This window comes from Arachis duranensis, chromosome 5, assembly GCF_000817695.3.
Source record: "Arachis duranensis cultivar V14167 chromosome 5, aradu.V14167.gnm2.J7QH, whole genome shotgun sequence".
Lineage (NCBI taxonomy): Eukaryota > Viridiplantae > Streptophyta > Magnoliopsida > Fabales > Fabaceae > Arachis > Arachis duranensis.
The window spans coordinates 5,283,669-5,299,139 of NC_029776.3; the positions used below are offsets into that span (position 1 = coordinate 5,283,669).

The following is a 15,471-nucleotide window of genomic DNA, read 5'->3' on the forward strand; positions in this document are numbered from 1 at the left end:
GTGTAGGTACGTAATTGGCTATGTTTATTAAAAAGATAAGAATTTTCTAATAATTGATGTAGATTTGAAAGTTAGGTGACATGTGAATGTATACCGAATTAAAATTTGTTTGTTGTGCTTATTTAGGTAAGTTGTAGATAATAATCTTTTTTTAATTTGTTATTGGTTTAGTTAAATATAAATTAGTATGGACTTAAGTATTTAGGTAATTATCTTTTTAGCACTTTATTTTATTTGGACTGAGATACAACCTGATATAAAGTTTATTTATATCACAAACGATGCAGTGAATATTGATCTATCTTTAAATTTGGCTATTAAATATATGTCTAACAGTGTGAGTGGACCATCGATCTCCTTACAGTCATAACGAGATGCTCTACATAATGCCCTGTAAAGGTGGGCTAGGCATGCGGAACCCCAACTGTATTGTCCGATATTGCCAAAATCATTTAGCAAGGGCAGATATTTTCAGTGCACAGATGCTCCAGACTTGTCTCCAAACAATATCGTACCGATCAATAACATTATGTGGCACTTGACATACCTCTGTATACTGATCTCATCAACCAACTGTAAGCGTTCTCTAAGATCTCGAAGCCATGTCAGTTTTATACAGCTCCCTCTGCACTCTGACTTTCTTGGTGCAACCCCGAATTGATTGAGACACTCCGCCTCTAAGGCATCAAAGCTACTAATAGTCATCCCTGTGACTGGAAGACCGTCCGTCGGAAGACCGAGAATTAAGGCCACATCTTCTAGCGTCACAGCACATTCACCAACAGGAAGGTGAAAGGTATGTGTATCTGGATGCCACCTTTCAACTAAAGCATTCACCAATGCCTTCTGATTTTGGACTATTCCAATCTGGGACGCATAATAAAAACCTGTTACCCTTAAATGATCCTCAACTCTTTCATCATACCGATCCGGGGGTACAGGATGATCACACGTCAACATCCGTGAACTCTACAAAATCAAAAATACCACTCAAGTTATTAACAATTATTAATTTATCACAGAAATATCATAACTATATGTTATTTAGCAAATTTAGTCATTACGACCCTAACTTACTAATTAAGTAACCATAATTATTAATCATATATGACCAGTTACTCAACAAATATTAAATATTAAGTCAGTTTATTTATTACATATACTTATTAACACTTAACACTAATTATTTATTTTGCCCAAAAATAATGTTTGTCATCACTAATTAATTTAGTTAATTTCTTAACTCAACAACAATAATACTAATAATAATAACTATAATGTCACCCACTTATAATATAACTTAAACTACTAACAACAACAATTTTAACTAAATTTCTAGTAATAATTAGTGAATTTTTAAATAACAATAATAATGTACTATTTTAATTATAGTTTTAGAAATAATCGGTTTATTTATTTCTAAATAATAATAATTATAATAATAATAACTATAAACCCACTTATAATATAACTTAAACTACTACTACTAACAATAACAATTTTAACTAAATTTCTAGTAATAATCACTAAATTTTTAAATAATAATAATAATAATAATAATAATGTACTATCCTAAGCTAAAACGCTACTACTACATCAGGCAAACAAACAACTATAACTAAAACTCTTAACAATTGTAATTATAATTTTAAATACTAAAAATAAAAATAATGATGACATTAAGAACAATATTAATAGTCAGTTTGTTGTTGTTATATATCTCCTCCTAAACTATCTCAAATAATAACTATAATTAACTTTCTAACAACACTAATACTGATTTTGAAATATTAAAAAAATTAATAAATACACTTACATAGTCATCATAGCTGAGATAATTTACAATATGATATTCAGGACGATCTACATCTCTATATTTTTTTTTCTTCGGCATCTTGCTTTATCTTGTATAAAAGGGTTATGTGTGTTCTTGAAGGATGAAGAAGAAGAAGGAATGTGGCTGCTGGTGGGTGAGGATAGATGAAAATGATGGTTTGAGGGAGTTTCGGAGGTAGGTTTGGTGGTAATTACTTCATTGCTGGGTGAGGGGGCACCGTCCTGGGGAGCAAGGGAGCTGCGACGCGTGGAAGCTCCTTCACAACTCGGACCGTCCGTGTTGTGCTTCAAAATCGGACCGTCCGATTAACTCCCCCCAAAACGCACGGTCCGATTCCCTTGCCCTCTGATCCCACACATCTGTTAAGCACAAAGCCTCCCCATAATGTTGTATAGCACCAAGGCTAGCTCCATATCAAAATTAATTTCCGGTATAGTCTAGTCTTGTTTAATCTAATTTTAATTTTGATATATTGATAATATAAATTATTTTATATAGTGATATAATTATAATTATTTTTTAGATAATTATTTATACAATTAATATAAAAATAAGTTTTTATTAATACAATGTTATATAATTGAATATATATATATAAAATAATTTTGGAAGAGTTTTAAGTGTATCGAGAATATTGGTGTTTCAGTTGTTTTAACCGTTGATTTTAATTAATATATATCATATATATTTTTTATAATTTAGATCAACGATTAAAACAACTGGGACACTAGTATTTTTCGATATACTTAAAATTTTTCCAATAATTTTATCTGTCTATTAAAATTATTCTTTTTGTAATCTTATTCAAACATTCAAAGTTCAAACAGAAGGGTGAGAGAGATAGAATTAATTTTTTTTTTCTTGTCCAGATTCTGAACCGTCATAATATATAAAAATGGATAATAGTAATTAAACTTTAGACCAGTTCTGTTCATTTGACCGGGTTGAAAAATCACAGAATGACAGAATTCTTATCTTCATTCACTAGTAGTGCGCTCAGCAATGGCCCTACATATCTGCCATCCCTCATAATATTTCAATTTTTGTGTCAATGTCTTACCCTTTTTAATTTATTCATTATAATTTATTTATATATAGATGTTGGTTTGTGAAGAGAGAAAAAAGAAGGGCCAGAAAAAAGATAGGAGATAGAATACAAGATCTATTGAGAAACCAATGGGTCTACAGCTGTCTATTAAATCATGCATTCCTTAGTATAGTGTAGTTTCTACTTGTCCATTTGAACCAACCATTTTCTTATTCTTATTTTATGTATAGAATTTATGTAATGTAAGTGTCAAAGTGTCAACTAGTGCTTTGTTTAATCATAAGGTCATTGCTTTGTTACAGACATATTACCATTTTTGTGGGGTCTTTTTTGCACATCTTGACGGTGATTATATATATATAAATATATATGTATATCAGTATATGTATGTATTTATGTTTTTTTGCTACACCCTTTTAACTTTTCTGGCACTTGGTAAATTTGTACTTGTTTCTATCTGATATTTTTATTTGCATTATTGTTAACTAGTTACCTGCTTAATTGATTATGACAAAATTCTAAGCAAATATTAGTCATCAACATTAATATTTTCAGCATTCTTGTGTTTGTTGGGGCTTTATTATTATGAGAAATTAATTAATTAACATACAAGTCTTCATCTGAAAGTGACATGGTTTCTATGTCTTGGAATTCGAATTGAATAAGTATAGTGGTTGTTTTTTTAATTATATGAAAATTGAGACGTGGTGAGAGTCTTGCTGTGAGGACCAGCAGTGTTATTATTTTTGCTTTTGCAAGTTGTGATTGTGGATGTAATTGTAATGTATGTTCACACACACATTTTAACATTTTCTGTCATTTTCTAACATTGCTCCTTGTACGAATCTTCCTTCTCATTAATCCAATGTCAGATATAGTGCCTCTGATATTTAAAAATATATATATATGTTACATGTCAATTCATATAGCACCAAATGAATGTCAGTGATTGATTCTATTTCTATATATTTAATTTAAGAAGCTTGTGTTGTTGTGTTGTTGTAGTAGTCTTTGACCTGAGAAGATGCATATGAAGGCAAAGAGAGGAAAACGTTCAGAGGTAATTAAATTGATAATTAACATCATTCTTTGACACTTAATTATGTGATTAGATTTCATGGTTTTTCATTTTGTTGTAGCAGGCCTTTTGGCCTTCCATTGTGATGAAAAAGTGGCTGAATATTAAGCCTAAGGCCAATGATTTTAGTGAAGATGAAGTTGATGCTGAAACTGAAACTGAAACTGAAACTGAGAGTGAAGATGATGGTATGCATTTGGAGTTTAACTACTACTACATTCATTATTGTATTCATTGCTTTTTGTTTCTATTTTTTATCTTTGATTGTTTCCTCTTCTTGTTTCAGGTTCATTTAAGGATTCAAGAACTCGAATGCTCCAAGATAATCCACCTAGAACTCAAGGGAACCAATGCATATTCCAAAGTCATTTATCATCAGGCAATAATTCTCTTACTGGTTACAAAAATTGATAGCATCTTGGCATGGTTTGCATGGAAATTGATCATAATCTTTGATTTGATATTTGTGATTCAGATGCAGCTTGCAAGGGAAACAAGACAAGACACAGAAGAGGGAAATCAGAAACACTTCGTGCTCAGTACATAAATTCTAAGGAAGTGAGGTTTGTGGTGATGATAATCATGCATTGCATAATCAACATTCAAGTTCAGTAATCAATGAAATATATATGCATCTTGAACATGGTTCATTTTTTTCTGCAGGGTAACAATTGGAACTTGGAATGTTGCTGGAAGAACTCCAAGTGAAGATCTTGGGATTGATGAATGGCTTTCTACTCAAGAACCAGCAGATATTTACATTCTGGGGTAACCACTTTCTCAAGATTCCAATGCTTTATGATCAAAGAACTGTCTTTTATTGAATCATAGTTGATTATAACTCTGGTACCACAGGTTTCAAGAGGTAGTTCCATTGAATGCTGGAAATGTACTAGGAGCAGAGGACAATGCACCAATCAGAAAATGGGAAGCAATCATTAGAAGAACACTAAACAAGTCTTATGAGCCTGATGGAATACACAAAAGTTACAGCGCGCCTCCTTCGCCGGTGCTAAGAACTACTTCTGCTGATGATATTCTTCTAGCAGAGAATATAGATGGTAATGCAATAGATATGGTGATGAATGAGGAGTATGTAGGAACTGTAGCTGACAATTATGATCTGCATCAGCAGAATGAAGCTAAAGATATAATTGGGATAAGCAAGAGTTTGGAGTTGAGAAAAATCTATGGCCTTGATCTTCAGAAGATAATAGATTGGCCTGAAAGACCACTAGATGCAATCCCACAAATTGTTGATTCAGATGCAAAGTTGAGGAGAGTACTAAGTAGCTCAGCAAGAATTGGATTTAACAGGAATGAAAGTTCTTTGATATATGGTGCTGGATTGAAGCGCTCGCACCATAGTTCTGGAAACTTGGGATTGTTGTGGAAAGAGCAGAAAGTGATACCTGAAATAGTTGAGTCCTTAGATGAAGTCACTGACCTGTTAATAGCTGAGGAAGATGATGCTTTTGTTGAGTTACCCGAAAGCCATGTTCATGACAATGAAGATGGATTAAGTGCCTTGAATTCGCGGCCGAGGTATGTTCGGATTGTCAGCAAGCAAATGGTAGGGATCTATGTCTCTGTTTGGGTGCAGAGGAAGTTGAGAAGACACATTAACAATTTGAAAGTTTCTCCTGTTGGTGTTGGTTTCATGGGCTACATGGGAAACAAGGTAAGCAATCATTGATAATATCATGCATTCTATGATCATCATCATTAGTCTTTTTTGGATTTACACATAGAAACTTGCTCATTTAGACCAACATGAGTAGAAGTTATGACCAACACAATTCTCACTGATGCAGGGTTCTGTTTCAGTTAGTATGTCTCTCTATCAATCACGCCTGTGCTTTGTTTGCTCCCACCTTACATCTGGCCAAAAGGATGGAGCTAGGCGAAACTCCGATGTTCACGAAATCCTAAGAAGAACTTGTTTTTCATCCTCTTCTGTGTTTGATACAGATCAACCACAAACAATCCCATCTCATGAGTAAGCCTTTATTAACCTCAAGCTTTATGCAGATTGTTCTTTAAGATTATGTGTTCATTGTCATTCATGACTTGTTTCCTGCTGTAACAGTCAGATTTTCTGGTTTGGGGATTTGAATTATCGTATTGACATGTTGGATACCGAGGTTCGAAAGTTGGTGGCTCTAAAGAAGTGGGATCAACTTAAGAATAATGATCAAGTAAGAATGCTATCTTAGTATCTTTTATCATCATTAAATCTTTCAACTTTACTTGTTTGTTTATATACTACTAATTAAATGGATGCAAATTTGGTTTATCTTAGATAATTTCTAAATTTTCCCACTTAATTTGTATTGCAGCTAAGCAAAGAATTGCGAGAGGGGCATGTATTTAGTGGATGGAGAGAGGGATTGATAAACTTTCCACCAACTTACAAGTATGAATTTAACTCTGATAGATATGTTGGTGAGAACACAAAAGAAGGTGAAAAGAAGAGATCTCCAGCATGGTAAGTGCAACATTCTACAAACAAACAAGCCTAAATCTTTGTTTGGATCAAAGTACATGCATGGTTATGCAGAGTTTGATTCTGGGTATGGTTATGCAGGTGTGACCGTATATTGTGGCTAGGAAAAGGTATAAAGCAACTTCAATATGAACGTGCAGAAATTAAGCTCTCGGATCATAGACCTGTTAGTTCAATATTCTTGGTTGAAGTTGAAGTATTTGACCACCGAAAACTTAAGAGAGTTTTAAATGTCAATAGTGCAGCAATACACCCTGAGATATTTCTTGATGAAGATGGTGCAATAGAATCATATTATTAGACATTAGGCATTCTTTCAAGAAAGGGAGCAATATCAATGTACTTGGTAAGGGATTTTTTTTTTAATATCATCTTTAAATAAATGTGTTCTGATATCTTAGAAAGGGTATACATGGTGTCTATATAATTATATTTGACTTGCATGGAGATAACATGATTTCTTGCTTCTCTACAGGGTGTGAGATCTCTGCTGTCTTTGAAGTCATGTGACAAATTTATAAGGAGCACTATGGCAAACCTGAGTTACATGGAAGCATTATCCATATAATTGTTACACTAAAAAGAAATATGTACATAGTAATAGGCTGATATATGAAGAGGGGTTCTTTTTATCTTTGGTAAACAATCACTCCATTTATTGGTTCTTGGACAATAAAGTTTTGGTCCTTTTTCTTTCTTTCTTTTTGAAACACACTAGTAGACACATTCTATGTAAGCCAAATATTGATTTATACAATGGACTTGGTTCTTGAAAATTACTTAATACCACATTGCTTGGGAAATTAGAAACATGATTATATTCAAAAGAAAGATTAATTTTGATTAATGTCAAGTATTTTATATGGACAATTAATAGTAGGGAAATCCATTGTCTTTATATGCACTTCACCAAAGGTAGTTTCAAAAAGAAAAACAATCTCCAAAACAGAAGTTAAGAAAATGCAATTAGGTGATGGTAGTTGCATCAACTCTTGGTTAAACCGAAAGCACCTGAAAAATTTCTGCAGTGCAAGAGTTTGGTTTGACAATGCAGAAACAAATTGAAATCAAATGGTACAAGAAAACATCTTTATCAGAGTGGTTGCTAGCTACTTAAGTATCAATCAACACATTGAGAAACAACAGGATCAGTACATTTTTCATCAATGGAGCATATGAAACTCTTATTGATCTTAATTACTGTTCTGCTCAACACACCAAGTCTGACTCGGAGCGTCGATGATGTTCTTGTTCATGAGTACTACCAAGACAAGTGTCCCTTGGCTGAAGAGATAGTGAGACACAATGTTGAAGTAGCAGTGTTGAAAGATCCTCGTCTGGCAGCATCATTACTGCGACTACACTTTCATGATTGTTTTGTGATGGTAATCAATTAAACTAAACCATCTCTATACATTATTCTTTGTACGTTGAAGGTTACATAGCTATCAGAAATTATTGTTTTTGACTAACAGTTAATTATTAATGTTTAAAAGTACGAGACAAAAGTATAGAGAAAGTCAATGAAATATTTGTACATGTGGATGCGTCTGTAGGGGTGCGACGCATCGGTGCTTTTGGACAGCGTTGAAGGGATGGCAAGCGAAAAAGAAGCAGGACCAAACAAGGATTCACTGCGTGGATTTGAGATCATAGACAAGATCAAGTTCTTGCTTGAAGAGGAATGCCCCCTAACAGTTTCTTGTGCAGATATTCTTGCACTTGCAGCTCGCGATGCAGTTCAACTGGTACAGCATAATTTTTATGCATTAACAATATAAAATATTTTACATAATCGTCTACTTATCACATCTACTACTATTAGAGAGGAGGACCGAGATGGGACGTGTTGCTTGGGAGAAAAGACTCTCTAGAATCGAGTTTCAGCGGCGCAAACTTGTTTATCCCAGCTCCAAATTCCTCCTTGGAAGCTCTCATCAACAACTTTGCGCAGCAGGAACTCGACATAGGAGACTTGGTAGCTCTATCAGGTAGCCACACCATTGGAAGAGCAAGATGTGTGAGCTTCAGGCAAAGAATCTATGAACCGAAGCAGGAATATCACTATGGCTATGATCACTATAAGCGTTACACAAGCTTCCGAAGGATCCTACAGTCCGTGTGCCCCATTACTGGAAGGGACAACAAATTTGCACCGTTGGATTATGAGACCCCAAACAGGTTTGACAACCATTACTTCATTAATATTCTACAAGGGAATGGTTTGTTAGGCTCTGATAACGTGTTGATTAGTCAAGATTACGATGGTAGAATTACGGAGCAGGTTTGGGCTTATGCCGCCAATGAAGACCTTTTCTTTAAGTCGTTTGCTAGATCCATGATCAAGATGGGGAATATTAATGTACTTACTGGAAATGAAGGGCAAATTAGGCAAAATTGTAGGTTCGTCAATGCTTAGTTTGACTTTGAGAATTTCTATTTTATGTTTATTCTATTTCATAGAATATAAGTTTTGTTTTTCTTTCGGTCATGTAAAATCCTCAATAATGTTTTCTTTCAATTTTATTATAGCCGGTGGGAATGTTCATGGACTAGTGAAATCAAATTTGTCTTGATTTAGACTTTAAATATATATCGAATTTATTTTTTAAATTCTAATTCGATTCTAAATTCGATAAAACTTAAATATTTTTGGATTATAACTATTAATTTTAATAATANCTTAGAGTACGCATAAATCGAGTGAAGCCAAATTCATCTTAACCTAGATTTAGACTAAATTAATGACCAAATCTATTTTTAAAATTTTTATCCGACCTTAAATCCAATAAGTCACTAAATTAATTCTTAAAATATTTAATGGGCAAATCACTATATTAAATCAAGGGAAGCAAAAAATTACACAAATCCGTCCAACCAAGGGATGGTATCGCGACGGAAACAGGTAAGTAAGGTGATTTTCGTCCACCAAGTGTCAGTTTTACCAAGGAAGCAAAGAGCTGTCTAGCTGAACCTTATAAGGAAGCCATCGTGATGAAGGTGCTGGATAAGCATTATGGCTACACGGCTCTCATGCATAAGCTTCGGATAGTATGGCGCATCAAAGAAGGGTTTGATTTGTTGGATGTGGAGTTTGGATATTTTTTGGTTAAATTTGATATTGTTGCGGATCGTGAGAAAGTCATTCTTGGTGGCCCGTGGTTGATAGACAGTCACTATGTTGCAATAAAGCCATGTGATGTGGATTTTAGGCCATGCAAAAAATCCTTTGGATCAACGTTGGTATGGATTCGAGTCTCGAGACTTCCAATTTGGTGCTACCAGGAACAAGCAATGCTGCGAATTGCTTCTGCAATAGGAGTTCCGGTGAAAGTAGATTTGGCCACTAAGCTTGCAGAAAGAGAAAAATATGCCTGAGCTTGTATTCAAATTAATCTTGAGTTGCCTGTAATCAAACATATTATAGTGGAAGGTGTGACTTATGAAGTGGAGTACAAGATTTTACAGTTGATTTGTGCTACTTGTGCACGGTATGGGCATGATAAATCGTTGTGCATGAAGAAGGAGTCCTTGGAAGGAAATGAAAATTCCTTTGGTGATGGAAAAAATAATGAAGCCCCGACACTAGTGCTACACAACAATCATGAGATTCAAAAAGAGGCTGAATCAGAAGCTCGTGATTTGGGTGAGAATCCTCGTAATTTGGGTGAGAAATTAGGAGTTGTTAAAGGGAATGATGTGGTTACGGAATCATTGGCTCCTCACGTGCCTGATGGTCATGTTAATGAGGCATGCATGGATGATGGAGAGGGCTGACAACAAGTGCTGCGTAAGGAAAAATTCACAATGGGCCAGTCATCAGGTTTGAAGGACCAAGATGGAAAGCAGCACAAATATGGTTCGAGAAGAGTTCCAAGGCCCAATTTGCATGGTGATGGAGGCAAATCAATTGGCACTAGGATGGGGAAGCGAGAAAAATATGAAATTGCACCATCTCCATCACGCAGAACTCCTGCACGTCGTGGAATTTCTCCACAGAAGCTTCCTCGGCCTTCCTCCCTGCAGAACTCGCCAGTTGATAAAAATGGTGGCACAACGGAGGAAACCTTAGTAGATGGAAGCATGGCAGGTGCAGTGTCAGGGGGTCCGAAGGTGGCAATTATTGAGGATCAGAGTGTGCCAGTACCGCAGGACAAACCACTTATTGAGGTTGGTGATTCTGTTTAGAGTTTATATTCTTATTTATTCTGTCCCTATTATTTATGGATAGTTTAAATATGATTGTTTGGAATATTAGGGGTGTTTCTAATAAGTTAGCCCGGGTGCATTGTAAGGAACTTGTTAAAAAATTTAGACATGTTTTCTTTATTGTGATTGAAACTCACTCCCCTTTTCAGCATTTAAAATTATTTTGGGAAAGGTTGTGGTATCACTCTGTTGGTATAGTAGAAGCAGAGGGGGCATAAGGGAGGTATTTGGTTTCTATCCTCTATGAAGGGTGTTTGTTGTAAGTTCATTGATGCTTTTGATCAGGGTGTTACTGTTGAGGTTCACTTTGTTAATTTAATTTGGAGGTGTAGTGGTATTTATGGCAGTCCTCAATTTAATAAAAGAGTTCTCATTCGGGATTATCTTGTTGCACATTCCATGGTTTTTCAAGGACCTTGGATTGTTCTTGGTGATTTTAATGAAGTCAAATTTTCTCATGAATCTAAAGGCTGCCAATTTTCTCATCAAAGAGCAAACATGTTTGCTACTTCGTTAGGGGATAGTGGTTTGTTTGATTTGAAGACTATTGGGAGGCAGTTTTTTGGTACAGGAGGGTGAAAAATTATGTTGACGTGGCAAAAAAGCTTGATCGAGTCTGTATAAATAGTAGTTGGTTATCTATCTTTCCAGAGGCTTATGCAGAAGTTTTAAATAGGCTTCAGTCTGATCATTGCCCTATTCTGGTGCGTTGTAAAGGTCGTCCTCAGCCTAAATAGAACCGACCTTTCCGATTTGTTGCTGCTTGGGCTACTCATCTTGGGTATAGGGATATTGTGAACCAGTCATGGTGGTCTAGTAATAGAGGGATTCATGGCAAACTTTCGGAAGTACAGAAGAATTCACTAGAGTTTAACTCGAAGGTATTTGGTAACATTTTTGTTAAGAAATGTGAATTAGAGCAGCAGATTAATTATTTGCAAAAGCATTTAGAAGTGGTGGATAGTATTTATTTGCGTCAAAAAGAGCAACAGTTGCTTGATGATTATAATAATACTCTAGTGCAAGAAGAGCTCCTATGGTTCCAAAAGTCCAGAGAGAAGTGGGTAAGGTTCGGGGATAGGAATACAAGATTCTTTCATATTCAAACTCTTGCGCGAAGGAAGCATAATAAGATTCATTGCCTTTTTCTCAAGGATGGAGTGTTTGAAACTGATCCAGAGGTTCTGAGTCAAGAAGTGGAGTCTTTCTATAAAAGCTTATTCTGTCATTTGGATGATGTTGATTTGGGTTGTCTTGGTGGTGTACCTCTTCCTTCTCTAAATGAGAAAGCTTGCAATAATCTTACGGCACCAGTTACTATGGAGGAAGTCAGAACAGCTGTTTTTCACATGAACTCTTTTAAAACTCCGAGTCCTGATGGGTTTCAAGCTTTCTTCTTCAAAGAATATTGGGAGATCATTGGTCTTGATGTTTGGAAGATGGTTAAGCAGGCATTTTCCGGTGTTACTCTTGATCCGAGAATGTTGGAGACTTTACTGGTTCTTATTCCAAAGGTTGAATCACCGGTATCTATGAAAGATTTCAGGCCGATTAGTCTCTGCAATGTAGTTTACAAGATCATCACGAAGGTCTTTGTTAATAGGCTTTGTCCTCATCTTGCGGATATTGTTGGCCCGCTTCAAGGAGAATTTATTCCGGGACGAGGAACTTCTGACAACATCATTATTGCTCAAGAAGTCCTCCACTTTATGAAGAAGACTAAATCAAAGAAAGGCACACTGGCCTTTAAGATTGATCTGGAGAAAGCTTATGACAGAGTTGACTGGAAGTTTTTAGCTTATACCCTTAAGAGCTTTGGTTTTTCTATTCCTACACTTAATTTGATTATGAATTGTGTCACTGCTTCTTCCTTATCTATTCTTTGGAATGGGAATCGTCTGAATGGCTTTACTCCTAGCCGAGGTCTTAGACAAGGAGACCCTATGTCACCCTATATTTTTGTGTTGTGTATGGAGCGATTGGCATGCTTTATTAGTCATCAGGTTGATTTGGGCTTGTGGGAGCCGATTGCTATTTCTAGAGGGGGACCAAGAATATCCCACTTAATGTTTGCGGATGACTTGCTTCTATTCTGTAAAGCTACAAAGAGACAAGTGTAAAATGTGATGTTGGTTTTAGAGACTTTATGCAAAGCATCTGGGATGAAGATTAATGTGGAGAAGTCTAAAGCGCTTTGCTCCAAGAATGTCTCTGCAACAAGGAAATGGGTTTTCACTGGGGTATCTTTTATCAGATTTGTCCTGGACTTGGGCAAGTATCTTGGAGTTACCCTTAGTCATTCTAGGGTGACTCGTTCAGCTTTCAATGATGTCCTAGATAAGATTTGGAGTAGGCTAGCAAGCTGGAAAGAGAGTTTACTCAATCGGGCTGGTAGACTCTGCTTGGTTAATTCTGTTGCCGCCGCTATTCCCACGTACCAGATGCAGGTCTCTATTTTTCTCAAAAGAATCATTAGTAAATTGGAGTATATGATGAGGAATTTTCTTTGGAAAGGACAAGTTGATGGAAGAGAATTAAATCTTGTTAGTTGGAAGGTACTGGTTACTCCAAAAAAATATGGAGGTTTAGAGATTAGAGATCCTTATTGTGTAAATATTGCTCTTCTTGGGAAGCTAGTTTGGACTTTTTTCCAGCAGCCAAACAAGCTTTGGGTCCAATTGTTGGATGCCAAATACCGATCATCTCTATATGACTGTTTTAGTTATCCTAAGAACAAGGACTTTCCCATTTGGAAGTGTCTTTGCAAGGCTTGGGAAGTGTTGAAGGATGAGTTTGCTTGGTGTATTGCAGATTTGAACTAAAATTTTTGGTTTTCTAGCTGGGGGAGAGAAGGACGGTTATCTAATGAGATGGATTATGTTCACATTTCTGATTCGAATCTCCGGATACAGGATATTTGGTCGGTTGGTAGGTGGCATTTGGATACTCTTTATTCTCCTTTATCTCAAAATCTGAAAGATAATATTCTCTCTTACAATCCAGATAAACAAGCAGGTCCAGAAGTGGGTTGGTATTGGTGGGTCTGCTGCCAAAGTCTATGACTCACGCAATGGTTACTTGTGGTTGTGTAAGCAGCTGTTTGGTTGGGAGGAGCAGGAGAATTGGCGTTGGCTTTGGCGTTAGCTTGTTTCGGAAAAGCATAAGTTTTTGGTTTGGTTGTGTCTTAAGGAGGCTCTTCCTACTGCAAATTTTTGCTTTAGAAGAGGGATGTCGTCATCGGATAGGTGTCTAAGATGTCTTTCTAGCCAAGAATCGGTTTTACATTGTATTCGGGATTGTCCAAAAGCTCAGCTTGTCTGGCACAAGTTGGATATTTCTTGTCATCATTTGGATTTGAAGAGCTGGTTCTTGTATCATAGCAAAGAGCATCCGTTCAAGTTCTTTTCGGGACTTTGGTGAATATGGCGAGTAAGGAATAATGACATCTTTAATTCCCATGAGACTTTGCCCCCGAAAAAAGTGATTTGTCTGGCATTAACTTCAGAAAAGGAGTTTAGGAATATTTTTGAATTACAACGTATGTCCATTCCCTATCTTATTGGTACTTTTAAGATTAATTGTGATGCTAGTTATTTTGGTCCGGGTGATAGTATTGGTTTTGCTTGTGTTATTAGAGATTGTAATGGGAGTTGGCAAATGAGGTGTTTGAGAATGATTGAGAGTAATAGTATTCTTCAAGGAGAATTGTTTGCTATTTGGAGATGATATCTCTTAGCTTGGGATGTGGGTCAACGAGATGTTATTTGTGAGACGGATTGTGTGGAAACATTTAATCTTATTACTCAAGATGGTTTTGAGTTTATTGATCCATTGGTACTCAAAATAGCATTTAATTTTGTTACTCAAGATAGTTTTGGGTTTATTGATTCATTGGTGCTCAAAATAAGAGATATCATGCGTTGGAATTGGCGTGTTGACTTTCGTTTTATTTTGAGAGATGCAAACACGGTAGCAGATACTATGACAAAGATGGCGATGAAATTACAACTTTCGCATGTGGAGTTTCTTTCATCTTGGGAGGAGTGCTCTATTTAAGCAGTTCCTTGTTTTGTTTGTTTTGTTTTTCTTTGTTTAATTTATTTCAGTCACCAAAAAATCCGCCAAACCAAAAATTATTTCATGAATCAACCAATGCACATTTCTATATAGTTCGAATTAGATTGTTTCAAACTTGATTTACATATAATTCAAATCACCTTAATTCGACGCCAAGAAATTCAAATCAACCCAACGCCCACTAATTCAAATCAACCTGATTCGAATTACACACAGTACTCCTAACATTTTTTAGCCATTTTTTAAATTATTTTACACAAAATAAAATATTTTTTTGTAAATATTCATGACCTATTAAAAATGGACAGAATTCGAATTGCTCACCATATAATTCGAATAAGAGTAATTCGAACTTTCTCATGTGTAATTCGAATCATGTAATATCTCACCATATAATTTTAAAAAATTTATCAAAAAATATTCATAAGCTATTAAAAATGGACAAAAGAATATTATACAAAATTCGAATTGATAACTTATTAATATTTTAAAAAAGTTTTATAATTAAATATTTTGTTAACTTTTTTTAATATATAAAATAAAATATATATTTTTTAATTTTAAATTATTATTTTTTGTAGATTTTTTAATAAAATATTAATTTTTTTAATAAATCAGAGTATAATTCAAATCAGGTTCAAATCAATATGAATGTGAATAATTCAAATCAAGATAATTCGAATTACATGTAAATCAAATTCAAAATAACCTAATTC

The 15,471-nt window shown here is 35.1% G+C and overlaps 3 protein-coding genes and 1 pseudogene across 4 annotated transcripts; 3 read left to right on the forward strand and 1 right to left on the reverse strand.

Annotated features, from left to right (window-relative positions):
- Window positions 1–471: 471 nt before the first annotated feature.
- Window positions 472–1,894, reverse strand: LOC127747552 (protein MAIN-LIKE 2-like). Its single transcript, XM_052261587.1, has 2 exons — window positions 1,817–1,894; window positions 472–969 (listed from the first exon to the last, which is right to left on the reverse strand). Exons 1-2 carry the CDS (start codon window positions 1,892–1,894, stop codon window positions 472–474), a joined length of 576 nt encoding a protein of 191 aa, XP_052117547.1.
- Window positions 1,895–3,785: 1,891 nt separating this feature from the next.
- On the forward strand, window positions 3,786–7,146 carry LOC107487571 (type I inositol polyphosphate 5-phosphatase 2). Of its 2 annotated transcripts, none has more exons than XM_016108232.3 (11): window positions 3,786–3,945; window positions 4,028–4,151; window positions 4,250–4,342; window positions 4,445–4,526; window positions 4,627–4,731; window positions 4,819–5,644; window positions 5,778–5,962; window positions 6,053–6,161; window positions 6,303–6,451; window positions 6,551–6,815; window positions 6,945–7,146. In XM_016108232.3, exons 1-10 carry the CDS (start codon window positions 3,910–3,912, stop codon window positions 6,768–6,770), a joined length of 1,929 nt encoding a protein of 642 aa, XP_015963718.1. In that variant the 5' UTR covers window positions 3,786–3,909; the 3' UTR covers window positions 6,771–6,815; window positions 6,945–7,146. The 2 variants fall into 2 exon arrangements, with proteins under 2 accessions (XP_015963718.1, XP_015963717.1); XM_016108231.3 differs by having other exon boundaries at window positions 3,787–3,945; window positions 4,439–4,526.
- Window positions 7,147–7,397: 251 nt separating this feature from the next.
- LOC107487572 (peroxidase 20) lies at window positions 7,398–8,998 on the forward strand. The gene is made up of 3 exons (XM_016108235.3): window positions 7,398–7,854; window positions 8,026–8,217; window positions 8,295–8,998. The coding sequence occupies exons 1-3, from the start codon at window positions 7,636–7,638 to the stop codon at window positions 8,886–8,888; spliced, it is 1,005 nt and encodes a 334-aa protein (XP_015963721.1). The 5' UTR covers window positions 7,398–7,635; the 3' UTR covers window positions 8,889–8,998.
- On the forward strand, window positions 8,977–14,734 carry LOC110281440 (uncharacterized; annotated as a pseudogene).
- The last annotated feature ends 737 nt before the right edge of the window (window positions 14,735–15,471 follow it).